The sequence below is a fragment of the Sciurus carolinensis genome, chromosome 8 (genome assembly GCF_902686445.1).
Source record: "Sciurus carolinensis chromosome 8, mSciCar1.2, whole genome shotgun sequence".
In the NCBI taxonomy this organism is placed as follows: domain Eukaryota; kingdom Metazoa; phylum Chordata; class Mammalia; order Rodentia; family Sciuridae; genus Sciurus; species Sciurus carolinensis.
Window position 1 is genome coordinate 54,304,779 of NC_062220.1, and position 18,499 is coordinate 54,323,277.

The window sequence follows — 18,499 nt, forward strand, 5'->3', positions numbered from 1 at the left end:
CTAAATAATTGTTGATGGATACAGAGGCGGGGTGTTCCCATGGAAGAAGCTTATTTCCTACTAACATGGAGTCTCAGAGCAAAATGGAGTCTGTTTAGTCATTTCCCTTAGAGTCTGGCCTATAACATTCTCATGGAGCCAGATCTGTCAGCCCATCACACAACTCATTCCATCTCACTATAAAGCAGGTGAGAATAATACCATGTTTTTTAAAACTGTGGAGCCTGAGTTTTAAGCAGAAGTTATAGAGGCGTGGGGCTAGGAGTGTAGCTCAGTGGTAGAGTAGTTGCCTAGCGTATGCAAGGCCTGGGTTTGATCTCCAGTGCAGTGGGAAATAAGAGGTGTGGCTGGGATTCAAGTCTAGTTTTCAAGTTTTGGTACTGGGGACTGAACCCAGGGGTGCTTAGCCACTGAGCCACATCCCCAGTCCTTTTTTATACTTTATTTAGAAACAGGGTCTTGCTGAGTTGCTTAGGGCCTTGATAAATTGCTGAGGCTGGCTTTGAACTCACAATCCTCCTGCCTCAGCCTCCCAAGTTGCTGGGATTACAGGTATGCACCACCATGCCCAACCTAGTTTCCAGGTTTTTCTCTTTAGTCACTTTATAGGTGTTTGAATGTGTCTAAATCTATAAGTAAACACTTATTTGCCCAGACCTGCATTTAAATGCTAAAATATAGGTTACAACCATAAGTATTTTTACTCTTCTGGATGTAAACATTATCTTTTATTGAAACATTAGAAGGTAAAACATAATGAATATAAGTTGTAATAGTTTCTAAGTACCACATTTAAAACCCTCCCACAAACATTACTGCAACCTGGCCTTCTCTACAGTTACGTGAGGTGGAACAGTTGGTGTCTCCACCTTACAGGGAAGAAAACCTCCAGGGTTGAGTGTCTCACTCTAGATGTGAGGCATTAAGGTGTGAGAGTAGAATCACAACCAAACATGTTCCAACTAAACCAATTACGTCCAGTTAAATCTTTCCCCACTCTTACCTGGCACCAGGGAAATTCCACGTAGTGTAGGTGTCATCTCAAGGTTTCAGCCAGACCACTTCCATTTGTACCTTATGTCCTAGCCTGGAGCCAGCTCTCTGGAACAGTGTGTGGTTCCTGGACTGAGGAATCCCTAAGTGATCTTGAAGTTCTCGAATGGCCTCTAGCTGTTTTGTGGGTACTTTTGAGGCACAAGACTTTCTTCACTTCCTTGTGTCACAACTAACTGCTAAAAAAAAATACCCTGTAGTTTTGTTCCCTTCTCACATTCCAGAAGATAAAATTGTCAGAATGAAAATACATTCCTTTAGACAAAGTCCAAAAAACACATCTTGAATCTAGTTAACATAATAGTCTTAACTGTCAAACATGGTAATACTGAAATTGCCAAGATTTTGGCAGGAGTAAGTCACTTGGAATTAAGCAGTGTTGCAAACAACAAAACAAAATACCTTGGGTTCCTAGTCTCAGCCTTGTTGTTCAGTGTATGGTGCTGGAGAAGACCCCCAACTCCTCTGGCCCTTACTTTCTACCTTAGTGAAATGAGAAATTGTGTCAGATCCTGGCCAAGTTGCTTCTTGAAACTTATTTTATGGATCCAGGAATGAATAACTCAGACTGACTAATTTTCTTAGTAGCTACTTTGACCTTGCAGGTTTAAAACTATACAATATGAGAGATTGAATTGTTGGTAATTAACACTTAAAGTTTCCAATCATAGTTCAAATTTGTTTTCTCAGTCAACTGTTAACTGAGAGAATGGGGGTTAGACATTTTTAGAACACACCCCCCCAACACACAATCACTCTTTGTTCAGGAGGAAGGGCACTCATTTACCTGGGAGCAGATTAATTTTCAATTTTCCAAAAAGGGCTTGGTAAAGAGGGTATGGATTACTGGATAGTGAGGAAGAGGTGGGCCTGCAAAGCTAAAAATTGTTATGTGCCCAGTCATTTGTATGTATAACATGATATTTTCAATGTAATATGAAGTACAACTATGCACAGCCTAATTAATTGCACCAGTCTTATTCTTCCTAACCCTATTTAGTGAAAACAGCCTCAACTTTTTGTGTCTTGACCCAGACCTAGTTGCTGATATTAGGAACCTGTTGTACCAGAGCTAATTCACAAAGCAATTCATCCATGACCAGGAAGTCCAGGTTTGAGTGTGAATTTGTTCACCACTGGTTTTTCTTTGGGTAAATTACAAGGCAGGGAGCTCAGCATGGTGGCTAAGAACAAGGACTTGGCAGCACTGGCCTGATGGGCATTCTTTGTGCTCCTACTTATTAACTACAGAGCTTTGGGCAAGCAGGGAACTGTCTCTGTACTCCAGTTCCCTAATCTTAAAAGTAGGAATAATATGTACCCTACAGGATTTTGGGGAGGCTAAATGAGATCATGCCAATCAATGAGGCAGTGTTCTGGCTATTACAACCTGTTAGATCTTTCATTTATAATATACAGTTATTCAGTCCAAAGTATCTAATATCTTACTTACATTTGGTTACAGAAACACAACTGAGAGATGTCTTAAAGCTAGTAAGACAAAATGTAAAATTAACATCTTGTGCTCCCTGGGCTGATGGTTTGAGCAACTCAACTGCAGAACTGATTTAGACTCGGTGGCTATGTCACAGACCATGTTCATCAGGGTGGTTTGGCTCTAAGAATCACAAAACTTATCTGGCTGGTTTGGGTAAAAAAGGGCTTGGTATGGAAACCCAAAAGTGCAGGAAATATAGACAGTTGATGTTAACTGGTTCTTTGAACCACAAGCTCTGCTGTCTCTGAGTCTCTCCACACACTGTTCCTCTTAACTGCTCTGTATTCAGACAGCTTCTTACACCCAAATGGTGATACTTCCCTCTGGCACCACAGGGTTCCCCGTTCAGGTACTTGCCTCTGGGTTCAGGGAACCGGATCTGATTGACCCAGATGAGTCAGGTGTCTTTGGTTTAATCAGGGATTTAAAGTAGGGTGAAGTTGTTCACAAAGGTGTCTCCTACCCACTTGTGGGTAGACAGCTTCTCTAAGAAGAGAAAATGGTATCTCCAATGAGCCCTTAGAAGCTACAGCCTAATCCTATCTTCAAGAACCCTACACTGTGAAGAAAGAAAAGGGATTGTAGCTGAGGTCAGTCACGTAACTACTTTCTGACAGGACTGGTAATAGATCCAGGCTTCTGGTGCCCGGTCCATTGTCTCTGCCCTAAGATGCTAGCCTCCCTGAGCAATCCAAGACTTACCTACTGTACTTAACATGACAAGAGGTACCAGTTTCATCCTAGAACTGGTCTTGAGGAACACTTTCTGCCTTTTGCTTTTAACTGAAGGAACTTAAAACCCTTCAATTGAATCGTCGGGATACTTTCAACAGAGCCCTAGACCTTTTAGTTTTCATTATTTCAGAAATAACAATGCCTCTTCTAATGAAAGTCTGTTCTGTTACAGATTGCAACAGAGGCAATAGAAAATATTAGGACAGTTGTGTCCTTGACCCAGGAAAGAAAATTTGAAGCAATGTATGTCGAAAAATTGTATGGGCCTTACAGGTAATGAACGAAAGATTACTAAGAACCTAGTGTTTTTGCAAGACTGAATTAGTATTTCCAAAAGATAACACTTGCAAATCTGAAAGGGATCCTTGAAATTCTTGATTTGTTCCATTTCTTCAGTAATGTAAACTTTATATGATAGTATAAAAGAATATGCAGTTACATTTTTCTGTCCATTCAATGTTGGACATATGTATATATGCATTATTACCTATGACCCTACCATTTATTTTGAGTTTCAAAGAATTGAGGAAAATAAACTGAAGAAAACTATGAATTTGGTTATAATTAAATTAAAACAACTCTAATATTTCATCTTACTCCAATAAGAATGGCTACTCTCAAGAACACAAACAATAACAGATGTTGGCATGGACGTGGGAGGAAAAGGCACACTTTTACATTGCTGGTGGGGTTGCAAATTGGTGCAGCCACTCTGGAAAGCAGTGTGGAGATTCCTCAGAAAACTTGGAATGGACCCACCTTTTGACCCAGTTATCCCACTCCTCAGTTTATACCCAAAGGACTTAAAATTAGCATACTACAGTAATACAGCCACATCAATGTTTATAGCAGCTCAATTCACAATAGTTAGATTATGGAACCAATCTAGATGCCCTTCAACAGATGAATGGGTAAAGAAACTGTGGTGTATATGTATATGTATGTGTATGTGTGTGTGTGTGTGTGTGTGTATATATATATATATATATATATATATATGAATATTATTCAGCCGTAAGGAAGAATAATATTATGGCATTTGCAAATAAATGGATTGAACTGGAGAATATCATGCTGAGTGAGATAAGCCAATCCCAAAAAAACAAAGGTTGAATGTTTTCCCTGATAAGTGGAAGATGATATATAATGGGGTTGGGGAGGTAGGTAGGTGAGAGATTACATAGAGGGAAATGAGAGGGAGGAGGGGGTGGGGGTATGAAAAATGGTGGAATGAGACAGATGTCATTACCCTATGTACCTGTATGATTACATGAATGGTATGAATCTATATCATGCACAACCATAGAAACGAAAAGTTGTACCCCATTTGTGTACAATGAATCAAAACGCAGTCTGTAAAAATAAAAAATAAACTAAAAAAAAAAGATTCAATAGCTTTGTAAATTGTTCAGTAACGTGAAATGTTGTAACAATATGCTAACAGTACTTAAGTTATACCATTCAAATTGGTAACACTATGGGTTTTCTCTGTCAAATGTCTCCTAATTTGAGAATAAATAAATTAAGGTTCTTTTGGAGAATTTGGAAGCCTAAAGTATTGCATGAAGTCTAATTAGAAACAGTGTAAAACAAATTGTATATGGGGTGGCAGGACCTAGCTGGGGGAAGAACTTTGGGTGTCTATATGTACTTCAATGACCCAACTTTTGTGGATCTGAAACATGAGTTTCATCATAAGAGATGACAGCTAGGTACAGGAGAGAAGATAACAGTATTAAAGAAATCACAATCAGATCATTCAAACTTTAGCTCTGTATTTGACATCCAGGGTATTTTTGACAGAACTGTGTTTACATCTAATTCATCAGATTTTAATGTGTAATAATAGCAGTGACTATCCTTTGAGCAACCACTGTGAGCTAGGGACTACAAAAGACATTTATGTTGTTTTACTGAATTTAGTTCTCAAAACATTTATGCATTATAGCAATTATCTCCACTGTACAAATGAGAAAGATTTGTAGATTGAAACAGTCATAGATTGAAGTTCCTATAACCAAAGGTAGAATTTAAGCCCAATTTGGTTGATTTAGAAGCTGTGTTCTTTCTACTACACAATGCTAAGAAAGTCTGAATAGATGGCCATGAATATACTAATTATGCATATACTTATTTGCCTTTCAGGAATTCAGTGAGGAAGGCACACATCTATGGAATCACTTTTAGTATCTCACAAGCATTTATGTATTTTTCCTATGCTGGCTGCTTTCGATTTGGTGCTTATCTCATTGTGAATGGACATATGCGCTTCAGAGATGTTATTCTGTGAGTAACTTAAAAAATATTTACATTATTCTATATTAACCCTATGATAGAGTTTCAATAGGCTTATGCAAAATTTAGTAGTAAGAAAATAATCCCAATTGTCCAAAGTGAGGTCAGGGAGTTAAATTTACCAGAGCCTTCACCCTGATGGGCACAGAAGTCTGATCTTGTCAACACTCCAAAGGTATTTTCATCATCCCAGTGGACTGAAATTAATCAAGTTTGTGAAAATCATCATAAAGCATAATTTTGGTTATACATGTGACCTCAGTCAGGAGGAAAGCAAATTTTCTCATTGCAGAATTTAGGCAGAAAGAAAACATAATTAGAAAGTTGATGATGAGCATGGACTGAAAACAGAGTTAAATAGCTTGCTGTTTAGTTGCAACCAAAGCATGGCTTGCACCAGGGCATGGGAATGCTTGACTGAAGCCCAGCAGAGCCAGCTTCTTCCTAACCAAGCCTGTGAGAGCTCCGACAACATTCTTCTCTTAGCCCCTCCTTTCCTTTGTTTCCAAGGCTAACCCAAAAATCTTTCTGATTGACGCATTCTTCTTTTTATAAAATGCTGAGTACATTCAATTAGGTTACAGTTAGACTTGAAAGAAGAGAAACCACTTCTTTAAGATCATTAGGCACATTTCCACTCTGGTGAGATGATTTTAAAGCAGTTGTGAAGAACCTTTTTTGAAATGAGGGCAAGACAAAGTGAAAATATTTAAGAAAGAGCTCTTATTTTGTTTTCATCCAAAATTAAAATAAGCATGGAAAAAATATATACCTAATCTTTGCGTCAATCCAGATCCTGGCAGGAGACGAAATGGCAGGTCAAATGGGGAATTAGGGAGTTCCCTGAAGAATCTGTTAACAGAGGTGTGGGAGGTGTTAAACAGTACCCAGGAGAGAAATCAACACCCAGTAGTAACCAGCTAGAAATTGCTGCCACCTCCAGCTTATAGGGCAAGAGGAGGTAAAGACCAGAGCCTAGCATGGAGCTCTTTGGTCTTTGGTGGAGGGACAGCAGCCATACAAGCAGTCCTACAAGAAAGTAACCAAAGGAACAAATAGAACAAGCTCACTCCTTCAGCACTCCCATTCCCTGCTGATGCCTTTCCTCATCTGGATCATCAGAGCCCAGAGGACTCTTTGGATGCAGTTCAGCCTCCCAGGGCCAGGAGCAGATTGGGTAGAGAGTGGAAAGTGGTTCTGGAGGGACAAAGGGAATATCAGTGGGAATGATACCTGAGAGTACAGCTTTTATTAACTGGAAAAATACCACTAAGAAAATTGACTGGGGAGATAGCTCAGTTGGTAGAGTGCTTATTTTGTAAGCACAAGGCCCTGGGTTTGATCCCCAGCACCCCCCCCCAAAAAAAAGAAAATTGACCCTGCTTCCTTTTTTGTTTTTGTTTTTTAATCTTTGAAATGTTAAATTCTTGATAATTGGAAAATGGTTTTAAAATTTTTCCTGCTAGAACTAGATAATAGGTTGTATAAAGAAACGAGGCAGCCACACCTGGATTGTTCATTGCTATTTTAAAACTAAATTTTTGGTAACTAACCTTATCATCAAAGAAGAGCCTTAGTACACCCCCGTGCCTGCCTCCAATATTTTAAATTTAGAAATTTGGGAGATGAAAACTTAAAAACAAATAAACAAACAAACCTGAAAACAACAACAGAAAACCAAGATCGTAACCCACACACCTCTCTCTCCTGGGAGCTCTTGCATCAGAAGTAAATTGCCGGCTGGGGTTGGGGCTCAGTGGTAGGGCGCTCGCCTAGCCTGTGTGAGGTCCTGGGTTCCATCCTCAGCACCTCATTAAAAAAATAAAATAAAATAAAGGTATTGTGTCCACCTACAACTAAAAATATGTATTTTTTTAAAAAAAGAAGTTATTTGCTTCGTGGAGATGTAGATCTCAGGATCTTTAGCCCTTCCTAAAACTTTTTATATTCAATATCTATTTCTCAAAGAGCATATAATTGGGCCTTTAGTTTAGAACAACTGTTTTTTTAGGGTACTTATTTTAATTGTAGAAGAAAAACTACTTCTGGTAAAGGCTTATTTCCCACAAGGAAATGTGTTTTCTTTTTTAAATTAACGCATTGTACATATTAATAGGATTCACTGTGATATTTCGATGCATGCATATAGGGTGCATTGATCAAGTTCAAGTGCATTTTTTTTCTCCCTCTCCATTCTACCATCCCAATTTCTAGTAGTCTCTATTCTACTTTCGGGTTGAGCCTTTTTACCTTCCACATAAGAGAGAAATTGTGGTACTTTTCTTTCTCCATGTGGCATATATCACTTACCATAATGTCCTCCAGTTCCATCTACATTGCTGCAAATGGCAGGATTTCATTATTTTTTATGACTGAATAATATTCCATTGTATACATGCACTACATTTTCTTTATCCATTCATCTGCTGATGGACATCAGCACTGATGGATATATCTCAGCTAGGGTAAACAGCTGCAATAAACATGGGCACACAAGTGTCTTTTGGGTGTGCTGGTCTCATCTCCTTTGTATGTTTACCCAGGAAGGACATAACTGCTTCATATGGTAGACCTATTTTTAGTTTTTTGAGGAACCTCCATACTGTTTTGCATAGTATGGAGGTTGTACTGTAATAATTTACATACCTACAAACAGTTTATAAGAGTTCCCTTTTCTCCACATACTCATCAGCATTTGTTATTTTTTGAGTTTTTTATAATGGCCATTCTAACCAGGGTGAGATGGAATATCATTGTAATTTTGTCTTGCATTTCTGATGGTTGATGATATTGAGCATTTTTTCCTTATGTTTGGACATTTTTATTTCTTCTTTGTAGAAGTGTTTATTCAGTTCATTTGCCCATTTTAAAAAGTGGATAACTTTTTTTTTTTTAGTTTTTGAGTTCTTTCTATATTCTGGGTATTAATTCTCTGTCAGATGAACACTTGGCAGATGTTTTCTCCCATTCTGTAGATTCTCGTCACTCTTGTATCCTGCACTGTACAGAAGCATTTGTCAATTTTTGCTTTAGTTTCCTGTGCTTTTTCCTATCCAGAAAAACCACTGCCTGTACCAGGGTGTGGAAGTGTTTCCCCTCTATTTTCTCTTAGCGGTTTCAGAGTTTCAGGTCTAACATGGTATACTGGGAGTTGATTTTTGTACAGGGTGAGAGAGGGGGATCAAGTTTCAGTCTTCTGCATATGGAGATTCAGTTTTCCCTGCACCCTATGTTGAAGATACTGTCCTTTCTCCAGTGTATTTTATGGTGTATTTGTTGAGATGTCCTTGGCGCTGGGTATGAGTTGATTTCTGGGATCTCCATTCTTTTCCACCAGTTTATGCATTTGTGATTATTATAATACGATGCTTCTGTTACTATGGCTCTGTAGAATGTCTTGAATCAGTTATTATGTTGCCTCCAACTTAGTTCTTTTTGCTCAAAATTGTTTTGGCTATTCTGAGTCTTTTGTTTTGCTCTATGAATTTTAGAATTTTTTCTGGTTCTATGAAGAATGTCATTGGTAATTTGATGGAGATTATATTGAATCTGTACATCTCTTTGAGCAGCATGGACATTTTAATAGTAATGATTTTTCTAATCCATGAACTTAAGAGATCTTTTTAATTTTTTTACATTTTTTTTAAAAATTAGAGCTTTATAGTTATACATAGTAGTGGATTCATCACAACAAGGTCATACATGCATGGAAAGCTATTTCAGTTCATGATACTCCTCTTTTCCCTCCCCTCCCTTGTTCTCCTTCCTCTACTAGACTTCCTTTCATTTGCCCATGTATTTATATTTGATTGGTTCCTTTTATTTCTGTATGAAGGTGAAATTTCCCTGTGGTATATTTATATATGCACATAATATGATTTTTAAAGAAATCATTCTGCATTACTTTCCCTTTCCCATCCCTCTGCTGTGCCTCTCTGATCTTTCCACTTTTTTGTGAGTCTTCTTCAATTTTGTTCATCAGTGTTTTTGTTGTAGAGATCTTCAACATTCTTGGTAAGTTTATTCCTAGACATTTTATTTTTTTATTTTTATAGTTACTGTGAAAAGGATTGTTTTCATTATTCTTTCTCAATGCATTCATTATTAGTATATAGAAAGCTATTGATTTTGTGCATTTGTGTGTGTGTGTGGTGCTAGGAATTGAAACCAGGGACTATGTGTGTGCTAGGAAAGACTTCTACCAATAGGGTGCCAGGAATTGAAACCAGGAACTATATGTGTGCTAGGAAAGACCACTACCAATAGCTATATCCCCAGCCTGACAAGTTACTGATTTTTGTACATTGATTTTTGTATCCTGCTACAGTACCGAATTACTTACCAGTTCTAATCTTTCAGTGGAACCTTTAGGTTTTTCTGTGTATAGAATCATATATCTGCAAATAAGAATGATTGGACTTCCTCCCTCTTTATTCGTATGATGATTTCTTTCTCTTGTCTAATTGCTCTAGCTACGACTTCTAGTACTATACTGAATAACAGCAGTGAGAGTAGACACACATGCCTTGTTCCTGCTCTTCAAGGAAGTGCTTTCAGCCTTTTCCCATTCAATGTGACGTTGGCTGTGCATTTGTCAAATGTATAGTCTTTATCATATTGAGGAACAATCCTTCTTACCTAATTTGTTCAAGTATTTGAACAAATTAGGTAAAAAGGATTCAAGTGCTGAATTTTATCAAATACATTTTCTGATCTATTGTGATAACCATATGACTTTTATCTTTCATATTGTTGATGCAATATATTATGTTGAACCATCCTTGCATCCCTGGGATGAAACCAGTTTGATCATAGAGTACAATCTTTTTAATGTGTTGTTGAATTTGACTGGCTAGTATTTTGTTGAGAATTTTTACATGTATGTTCTCTAGGGATATTGATCTATAAGGGGCGTGTGGGGTGTGTGTGTGGATGTTGTGTCCATGTCAGGTTTTAGTAACAAGGTTAATGCTAGCCTCATAGAATGAGTTTGGAAGAGTTCCCTCCCTTTCGATTCCATTAAATAGTTTAAGAATTAGTGTAACTTCTTTAAAAGTTGCACATTCAATAGCAAAACTATCCAGTCCTGGGCTTATCTTTGTTGAGAGACTCTCTATTCCTGATTCAATCTCATTATTTATTATTGGTCTATTCAGGTTTATGTCCTTTTTGTTCAGTTTTGATACAACATATATGTCCAGAAATTTTTCTATTTCTTATAGATTTTCCAATTTGTTAGCATATAGTTTTTCATAATAATCCTTTGTAATCCTTTGTATTTCTGTGGTATCAGTTGTGTAATATCTTTTTCTTGGGCCTTTATTTTTGATTCTTGATTAGTCTAGCTAAGGTTTCATCCATTTGCTTATCATTTCAAAGAACCAACTGTTTCATTGATCTTTTCTTTTCAGTCTCTATTTATTTCTACTTTGATCTTTTTTTACTTTTACTAATTTTGGGTTTAGTTTGTTCTTGCTTTTCTAAGTTCTTGAGATACATCAAGTTTTTTATTTGAAAATTTTCTACTTTTTGATGTAAGTACTCAGTGCTATAAACTTCCCTCTTAGTGTTTTTGCTGCATTCCAAAATTTTGGTATGTTGTGTTTCTGTTTTCTTTTTGAAAAAATTTTAATTTCCCTTTTATTTCCTTGATTCCATTATGATCAGAAAAGAGAAGATCTCATTTTTTAAAATTTGCTGATTCTTGTTTTGTGTACTAATATATGGTCTCTTCTAGATAAAATCCATGTACTAATGAAAAACTATTCTGCAGGGGCTGGGGAGATAGCTCAGTTGGTAGAGTGCTTGCCTTGTAAGCACAAGGCCCTGAGTTTGATCCCCAGCACCCAAAAAAAAAAAAAAAAAAAAACTATTCTGCAGCTGTTGGATGAAATATTCTGTAAATGTCTGCCTGACAAAAATTATTTAACTACAGTGGTTATTATCATTTGTGTTGTAGTATTGAAGAAACCATAAACTGAAAGTCAGGGCTGTAGATTTAGTAGGAAGTATAACTCCTAGTCTGGAATTGATGGAACCTCTAAAATATTTTGTACTTTAGTTCCTTCAACCCTAAAAAGGCAACTAAAATTGAGATCACAAATCAGATTTGGTTATTAGTTGTTTCCTGACAGTGAAGAACTTTGGATGATTACGTGAACTCTAGGAAATCAGGGGTTCCTACAGAAATTGGAAAGTGAACTGAGAAAAAAAACTCCAAGGCATTTCATGGAAGTGTGGGTTGGGGAAGAGGATAGTTAGGACATAACGAGATAAATACTAGTGAGTGGCAGGTATGTCTTGGGCTTTCAAGCATTGTGGAGCTAATTATATAAGCTAATTTTTTAATTCCTCTACTTCCATCTAGGGTGTTTTCAGCGATTGTGTTTGGTGCAGTGGCTCTAGGACATGCTAGTTCATTTGCGCCAGACTACGCTAAAGCCAAACTGTCTGCAGCTCACTTATTCAAGCTATTTGAAAGACAACCTTTGATTGACAGCTACAGTAAAGAGGGGCTGTGGCCTGTGAGTTTCCTGCTGCCTGATGAATGCTTAATTTTTTCATAAAGGTTTGCTGTCTGCTAGATTGTAACTACATGATAAAATGGTGGTGATTACACCAACATATATTTATTTGTGCTGTTTATATGACTAATAGTTGGCCAACTTTCCTGACATTCCATAGATTTCAAGGACTCTGAATTTTAGCACATCAAAGTTTTTTAAAAAGTAAAACCAGATATACTAGAACCAAATAATTTTCACAAAAATGTAGTAGTCATTTCTACATGAAGTTATAAGCATAAATACTGTCATGTTGATGTAATTTGCAATTTTGCTTAAATCCCATTTTATAATGGCTGAGTTATAATTGGTGAGAAGGCCATTTTATTTACAATGAAAATAATAATCCTGTATTTTAGTACATTCGAAGAGTGTTCTTTGTGTCACATATGCTGCTGTGCAGCTTGATGTCCAAGAACCAGTGTGGGTAAACAGATTGGGGCTTACACAATCCTTTGGGAACTTTTACCAGGTACTTCATGTTCTAAGAAAATTACTGTGCCTATCAGGTGAGATAAAGAAAGAAACTGCCAGGATTGACGCAGGAGCGGTCTGCTGAAACTCTAGATGGATAATGTTGTTACATTTCTTAAGCCTTTGAGTCTTTGGCTATGGGCTTAACTGTGGCCTCAGAATAGCAGCTGGGAAAGGCACATGTGTGTCTTAAGTGAACCAGAAACTGAATTTAGACAACACTTTTCTGTAATGACATTTTGTCTAATCTGACTATACCTTATCTCCCATCTTGGTTTAATATAATAAAAATTTGCTATCACTATAAACTGGCACCCAGTGTTATATTGAATATACATTTCATGTTTTTGTAACTACAATTTTGAAATCAGTAATTATCGTTGTGAAAATTTTTAGGATAAGTTTGAAGGAAATGTGACATTTAATGAAGTCGTGTTCAACTATCCCACCCGGCCAAATGTGCCAGTGCTTCAGGGGTTAAGCCTGGAAGTGAAGAAGGGTCAGACGCTGGCCCTGGTGGGCAGCAGTGGCTGTGGGAAGAGCACGGTGGTGCAGCTCCTCGAGCGGTTCTACGACCCCCTGGCCGGGATGGTGGTGAGCACATCCTCTTAGTAGACAGAGAAAGGCTGTATTTTACATAGTCAAATCAATATTGTCATAAAAAATTAAATAAGTGAAGATCTATGATCATATTTGATATAATGACTGCATTCTGTAAACCCCAAATGGTCTTATATAGGGGGACAATAGGGTAGAATTTCTGAAACTTAGTCTAGTTCAGAAAATACTGGATATGGGTTGACCTCTACCCTCCCATGGGCCTTGTGAGTCAGCCTAACTTCTGAGAAAAAAGCTCACTTCTGAAGCCAGTAAGGAATGCCAGGTTTCCTGCTTCTAGCAAGCAAAACAAAAACAGTCCTCCCAAAGATAATGCACTTTGTAGCTTTTCAATTTCCATTCAATTCTCTTCCTTAGTGCTGTCAGAAAAGGAGGAGAAATTTGAGTCTGGCAGTTCTCAGGGAAGAGAGGGAGGGTAGGGCCTGAGTCTGCTTTGCTATTCTCTCTAACCTTGTACTCTAGGCTCTCTGACTTTGACCCCTGACCTCCAGCTCATTTATATTTGACTCTCATCGTTGATTTCTGACATACAGTCCCTCTGGTTGTCTTCCTTGCGTAAAAATCTGGCTCTAATTCAGAGTGCCTGCATCTGCCTTTACCTTTAGCACCAGTGACCTAGCCCTGGGAATCTATTCTGAATGAGATAGTCACCAAAAGTGGGAGTTTAAGTTTAAGGCTGGCAGCTCTCAGGGAAAAGAGAGAGAGGAATAGGACCAGTGTCACCCAACTTTCAGAATTGGGCTATGCTACAGATCAGCATTTTTTCACCCTGGTTTGCCTGTGGGAGAGGGGAGAAAGTCAAGCTGAAGGTTTGGGATATATCTGGGGACAGCAGATCTCAGGGAGACACCTTGATGCACACTCTCTAAAAGCAGAGGATGACACAAATGCCCAGTGGAGGGCAAATAGGGACAGAGGCCTGTGGAAAGACAGAGTCAAATATGTTAACATTTTTCCATTTAGACCTAGATAAGGACAACCTAGTTGCCATAAAAATCATCTTGTTGACCACGTCGACCTCAATAGTATGAGTCCTTGCATCATGAGGTTTGTTATTTCATAACTACTGATGCCACATATAACAACCCTCAAAGCAATTTAGTTACTTATTATTTAGGGTCCCCCCACCCTTTTCCTTTTTAAAGCCTCCGTTTAGTTTGTGAACTTTGGTTTTCAGCTCTTAGATGGTCAAGAAGCAAAAAAACTCAATGTCCAGTGGCTCAGAGCCCAGCTTGGAATTGTGTCCCAGGAGCCCATCCTGTTTGACTGTAGCATTGCTGAGAACATCGCCTATGGAGACAACAGCCGGGTCGTTTCACAGGAAGACATCGTGAGTGCAGCCAAAGCAGCCAACATACATCCTTTCATTGAGACGTTACCTCAGGTGAGTTTACCAGGAACAGCTGAAATTGGAATGTATTATGGTTTTTATCCCCAAAATGATTCCCAAAGTTATACCATCTTGTAACAAAATGTGTTGATTTATTAGCATTGTGACACTTCTTAAGGATAACAGGGTTTTTTATTTGCAAATGGGAAGACTTCATGCCCATCTTATGCAAATGTCTCAAGAAGCAAATGAGGTGGTACTAAATTCAGAGCAGCATCCCTCAGGTCGAAAACTGGTGGTCCTGAGCTGCATCTAGCCTGCAGTCACATTTGGTTTGGCTCACATGCTAATTTTTTCACATTTAAACTTTTTATTTTGAGATCTTTTCATTTACTTATTTGCCATTTACATATCCTCCTTTACAAAATACTTATCGATTTCTAATTACTAATATTTAATGTGGAATTTCAAGAGTTTTAAAAGTATATTTCAGTTACTCTCAGATATATAGTTTGTAAATGTTTTTTCCAGTCCATAGCTTGTTTTTCTACCCTCTTAGAATCTTTTGCAGAGCCAAAATTTAATTTTGATGATGTCGAACTTATTTTTCCTTCTATGGATCTTGCTTTTGATATCAAGTCTAATAACTCTTTGCCTAGTCCAAGGGTCAGAGATTTTCTCCATTTTCAAAAGTTTTATTGTTTGCCATTTAAGCCTGTGGGTCATTTTGTGTCAATTTAAGCATGTGTAGTCCTAGAAAGATAACTAGGCATTCCTGAAAGTGATGATAGGAACAATTCATTTATGGTATTCATCTAGCACTCAGGGTTCCAGTGGATTAAACTAAAGTAGAGCTTAATTAGTTTTGCTCTGATATTCTGCTACAATTAGAAATCACTTACACTCATAAATAATTTTAAAATTATGTTGGTTAGCCTCACGAACTTTTAACACATAGGCATTGACTTGAATCGAATATTGAATTTGACTATGAACAGAAAAACTTTAAACCTTCAGTTTTAGTTGAACTTTAGGAAATTCACATGATGTGTGTCACAGCATAAGCTCTGCAAACATATCCAACTTGATTTGCAGCTTTTCACTCTGTTTTAAGCTTAGAAATTTCTCTAAAAATTCAGCTTTCAAACTACTATACAAAGGTTTTTCTTTCATATATCTCCCTTCTCCCTCTTCCACCTTGTCTCCACAATTTCTAGCTCCCTGTTTTGATCTTTCAGAGCAACTTATGGATGCTATGGATTTGGTCCTTTGCCCTTAAACCGAGTGCTATATATAAATATTTTCTCTCTAGTGTATAAATTACTTCAGGGAAGGAACAAAGCCCGAATTTATTTCCCACAGTTCTAGGCATAGCAGATACTCAGTAAATATTTAAGTGAGTATTCATTATCATACTAGTAAAAGAGAATAAAATAGGACTGGGGATGTAGCTCAGTAGTACAGAGCTTGCCTAGCATGTGTGAGGCCCTAGATTCAATCCCCAGTGTAAGGGGAAAAAATGTCTCCACAGGAGTCATAGGAACATTAGAAATTTTTTAAACTTTGAAATTCTTAGCATTGAACCTTTTGAGAACTCCAAGGATGTTAGATTAAATGGTATTATGATAATGGTAGGAATTCGAGAACTTGTTCAAATTTCTGTCACAGAATATCATTGAGAACTAAAGTCATTAGTTTTCTAACTTAATTTTAAAAACAAGATTTCTATTAATTTGAAAATATAATAAATTGTCAAAAGTCTTACTATAAAAAAAGACTGCAGATGTAGCTTAGTGATAGAGCACCCTTGGATTCAATTCCTCTATCATACAAAAGTTATACATACACAAAAATCACACACAAACACACAAATCTCTCTCTCTCTCTCTCTCTCTCTCTCTCTCTCTCTCACACACACACACACACACACACACACACACACACACACACCTACACCTCATTAGCAAGTTTTCCGGGTTAGAACTTTATTAAATTTATTAATGTCTAACTTTCAGAAATATGAAACCAGAGTGGGCGATAAAGGAACTCAACTCTCAGGAGGTCAAAAACAGAGGATTGCTATTGCCCGGGCCCTCGTCAGACAGCCTCAAATCCTGCTGTTGGATGAAGCAACATCGGCTCTGGATACTGAAAGTGAAAAGGTCTGGCCCCCACTTTATACCTTATGAAGTTAATGAAATAGACATTTTTAAAAAAATCTCAGCTATGAAAAAAGAAAACTACAATTTAGACAGTGGTTATTTTGAGATAGTAAATACTTCATAATTTTCTAAAATGATCACATATTAGTTTTATAAAAAGAAAAGCATGCAAAAGAAGTGTGTATTAATCACATTTTTAGCACATTAACGATACAAATGAAAAATGCTCAAAAGGAACCAAATAAAATGATATAGTGATTAATTAGAAGATTTAAGTACTTAATATTATTTACATCATGGGAATCCATTTATAATAAAAATGTAGAACATAACTATATGAATATTATATCAAATGTATAAAACACACAAGCATAAAACCAGAGATGCAGGAAGAGTAGAAAAGAAATTAAAACAGTTGACTTGCTAGGATGGATACATTTTGAAACGTGCTTTAATGTTAAAATTTGTACATTTTTCATGACAGGGATTCTGTCTGATTTACCAACAGGTAGTACAGGAAGCTCTGGACAAAGCCAGAGAAGGTCGCACCTGCATCGTGATCGCTCACCGCCTGTCCACCATCCAGAACGCAGATGTGATCATAGTGTTTCAGAATGGCAAGGTCAAGGAGCATGGCACGCATCAACAGCTGCTGGCACAGAAAGGCATCTATTTTTCAATGGTCAGTGTCCAGGCTGGCACACAGAACTCATGAACTCCTGTTACAGTACATCCTAAAAATAAATTCAAATCATTCAACAACTTTCTGACTTGTAAAAGAAGTTTCTAGTTTAAGTCATAAAATAGAGGTTTATCTTTACATCAATTCAGAATATCCAATTTGGTGTTCAATATTACAGCATCTGAAACTTGCAAGTTGGAAGTGGCATCTGTCTTGAAGTATAAAACAACAGCTTAGCTTACTCCGAGTTGTCAGTAACACCCAGAGTGAAGAACAAAGTTCAGTGTAGAAATAACATGTCACAGAATAGGGACAATTCCAGTGGTCCTGAAGAGGTGGGCAGATGACAGTATTGTTTGGGAAGAAGTTTTCCAAATACAAAGGGAAAAAATAAATTGCTCAAAAGCCTAATTATCCTTTTGTATGTTTCCAAATTATTCCATTGTGGATTAGAAAGACTTTTTTTCATTTTTTTATTAACACATTTGCACATATTAATGGGGTTCACTGTGATATTTCCACGCATGTATGTAATGTGCATGGATGAAATTCAACCACCCTTTTCCACCCACATTCCCACCACACAAACCCTTCCCTATCCCTAGTGGTCCCTATTCTACATAAAGGTCTACGCTTCTTACCTTCCACATATGAGAGAACATGTGGTACTTGTCTTCCTGTGTGGCTTGTTTCACTTCACATAATGCTCTCCTGTTCCATAAACATTGCTGCAAATGAGAGGATTTCATTATTGTTTATGACTAAAAAATACTCCACCACATTTTCTTTATTCATTCATCTGTTGATGGGCACTGAGGCTGATGGACAGAATAAACACAGCTGCAACAAACATGGGCACATGAGTGTTTCTATGATTCCTTTCCTCAGAAAATGTATTACTGTATAGAAAAGCTAGTGATCTTGTACATTGATTTTTGTATCCTACTTAATTTATCAGTCTGATGGTCTTTTGTTGGAGTCTTGAAGTTTTTCTGTGTTTAGAATCATATTATCTGCAAACAAGGATAATTGACTTTCTCCTTTTTTATTTGTACACCTTTTCTTTCTTTCTCTTGACTAATTTGCTCT

At 37.3% G+C, this 18,499-nt stretch overlaps 1 protein-coding gene across 6 annotated transcripts in view; it reads left to right on the top strand.

Annotated features, from left to right (window-relative positions):
- The window catches only part of Abcb4 (ATP binding cassette subfamily B member 4), a 62,822-nt gene extending 44,566 nt beyond the window's left edge, over positions 1 to 18,256 (top strand). For 2 of the 6 annotated variants that reach the window (XM_047562508.1, XM_047562509.1), the window contains 7 exons: positions 3,459 to 3,559; positions 5,432 to 5,572; positions 11,949 to 12,105; positions 13,015 to 13,212; positions 14,414 to 14,620; positions 16,582 to 16,728; positions 17,237 to 18,251. In XM_047562508.1, coding sequence (XP_047418464.1) covers positions 3,459 to 3,559; positions 5,432 to 5,572; positions 11,949 to 12,105; positions 13,015 to 13,212; positions 14,414 to 14,620; positions 16,582 to 16,728; positions 17,237 to 17,443 — 1,158 coding nt within the window. In that variant the 3' untranslated portion in view covers positions 17,444 to 18,251. Of the gene's footprint in view, positions 1 to 3,458; positions 3,560 to 5,431; positions 5,573 to 11,948; positions 12,106 to 13,014; positions 13,213 to 14,413; positions 14,621 to 16,581; positions 16,729 to 17,236 lie in introns of those variants that run through there. The other 4 variants (XM_047562506.1, XM_047562505.1, XM_047562507.1 and 1 more) reach the window with 4 other exon arrangements.
- Positions 18,257 to 18,499: the final 243 nt, after the last annotated feature.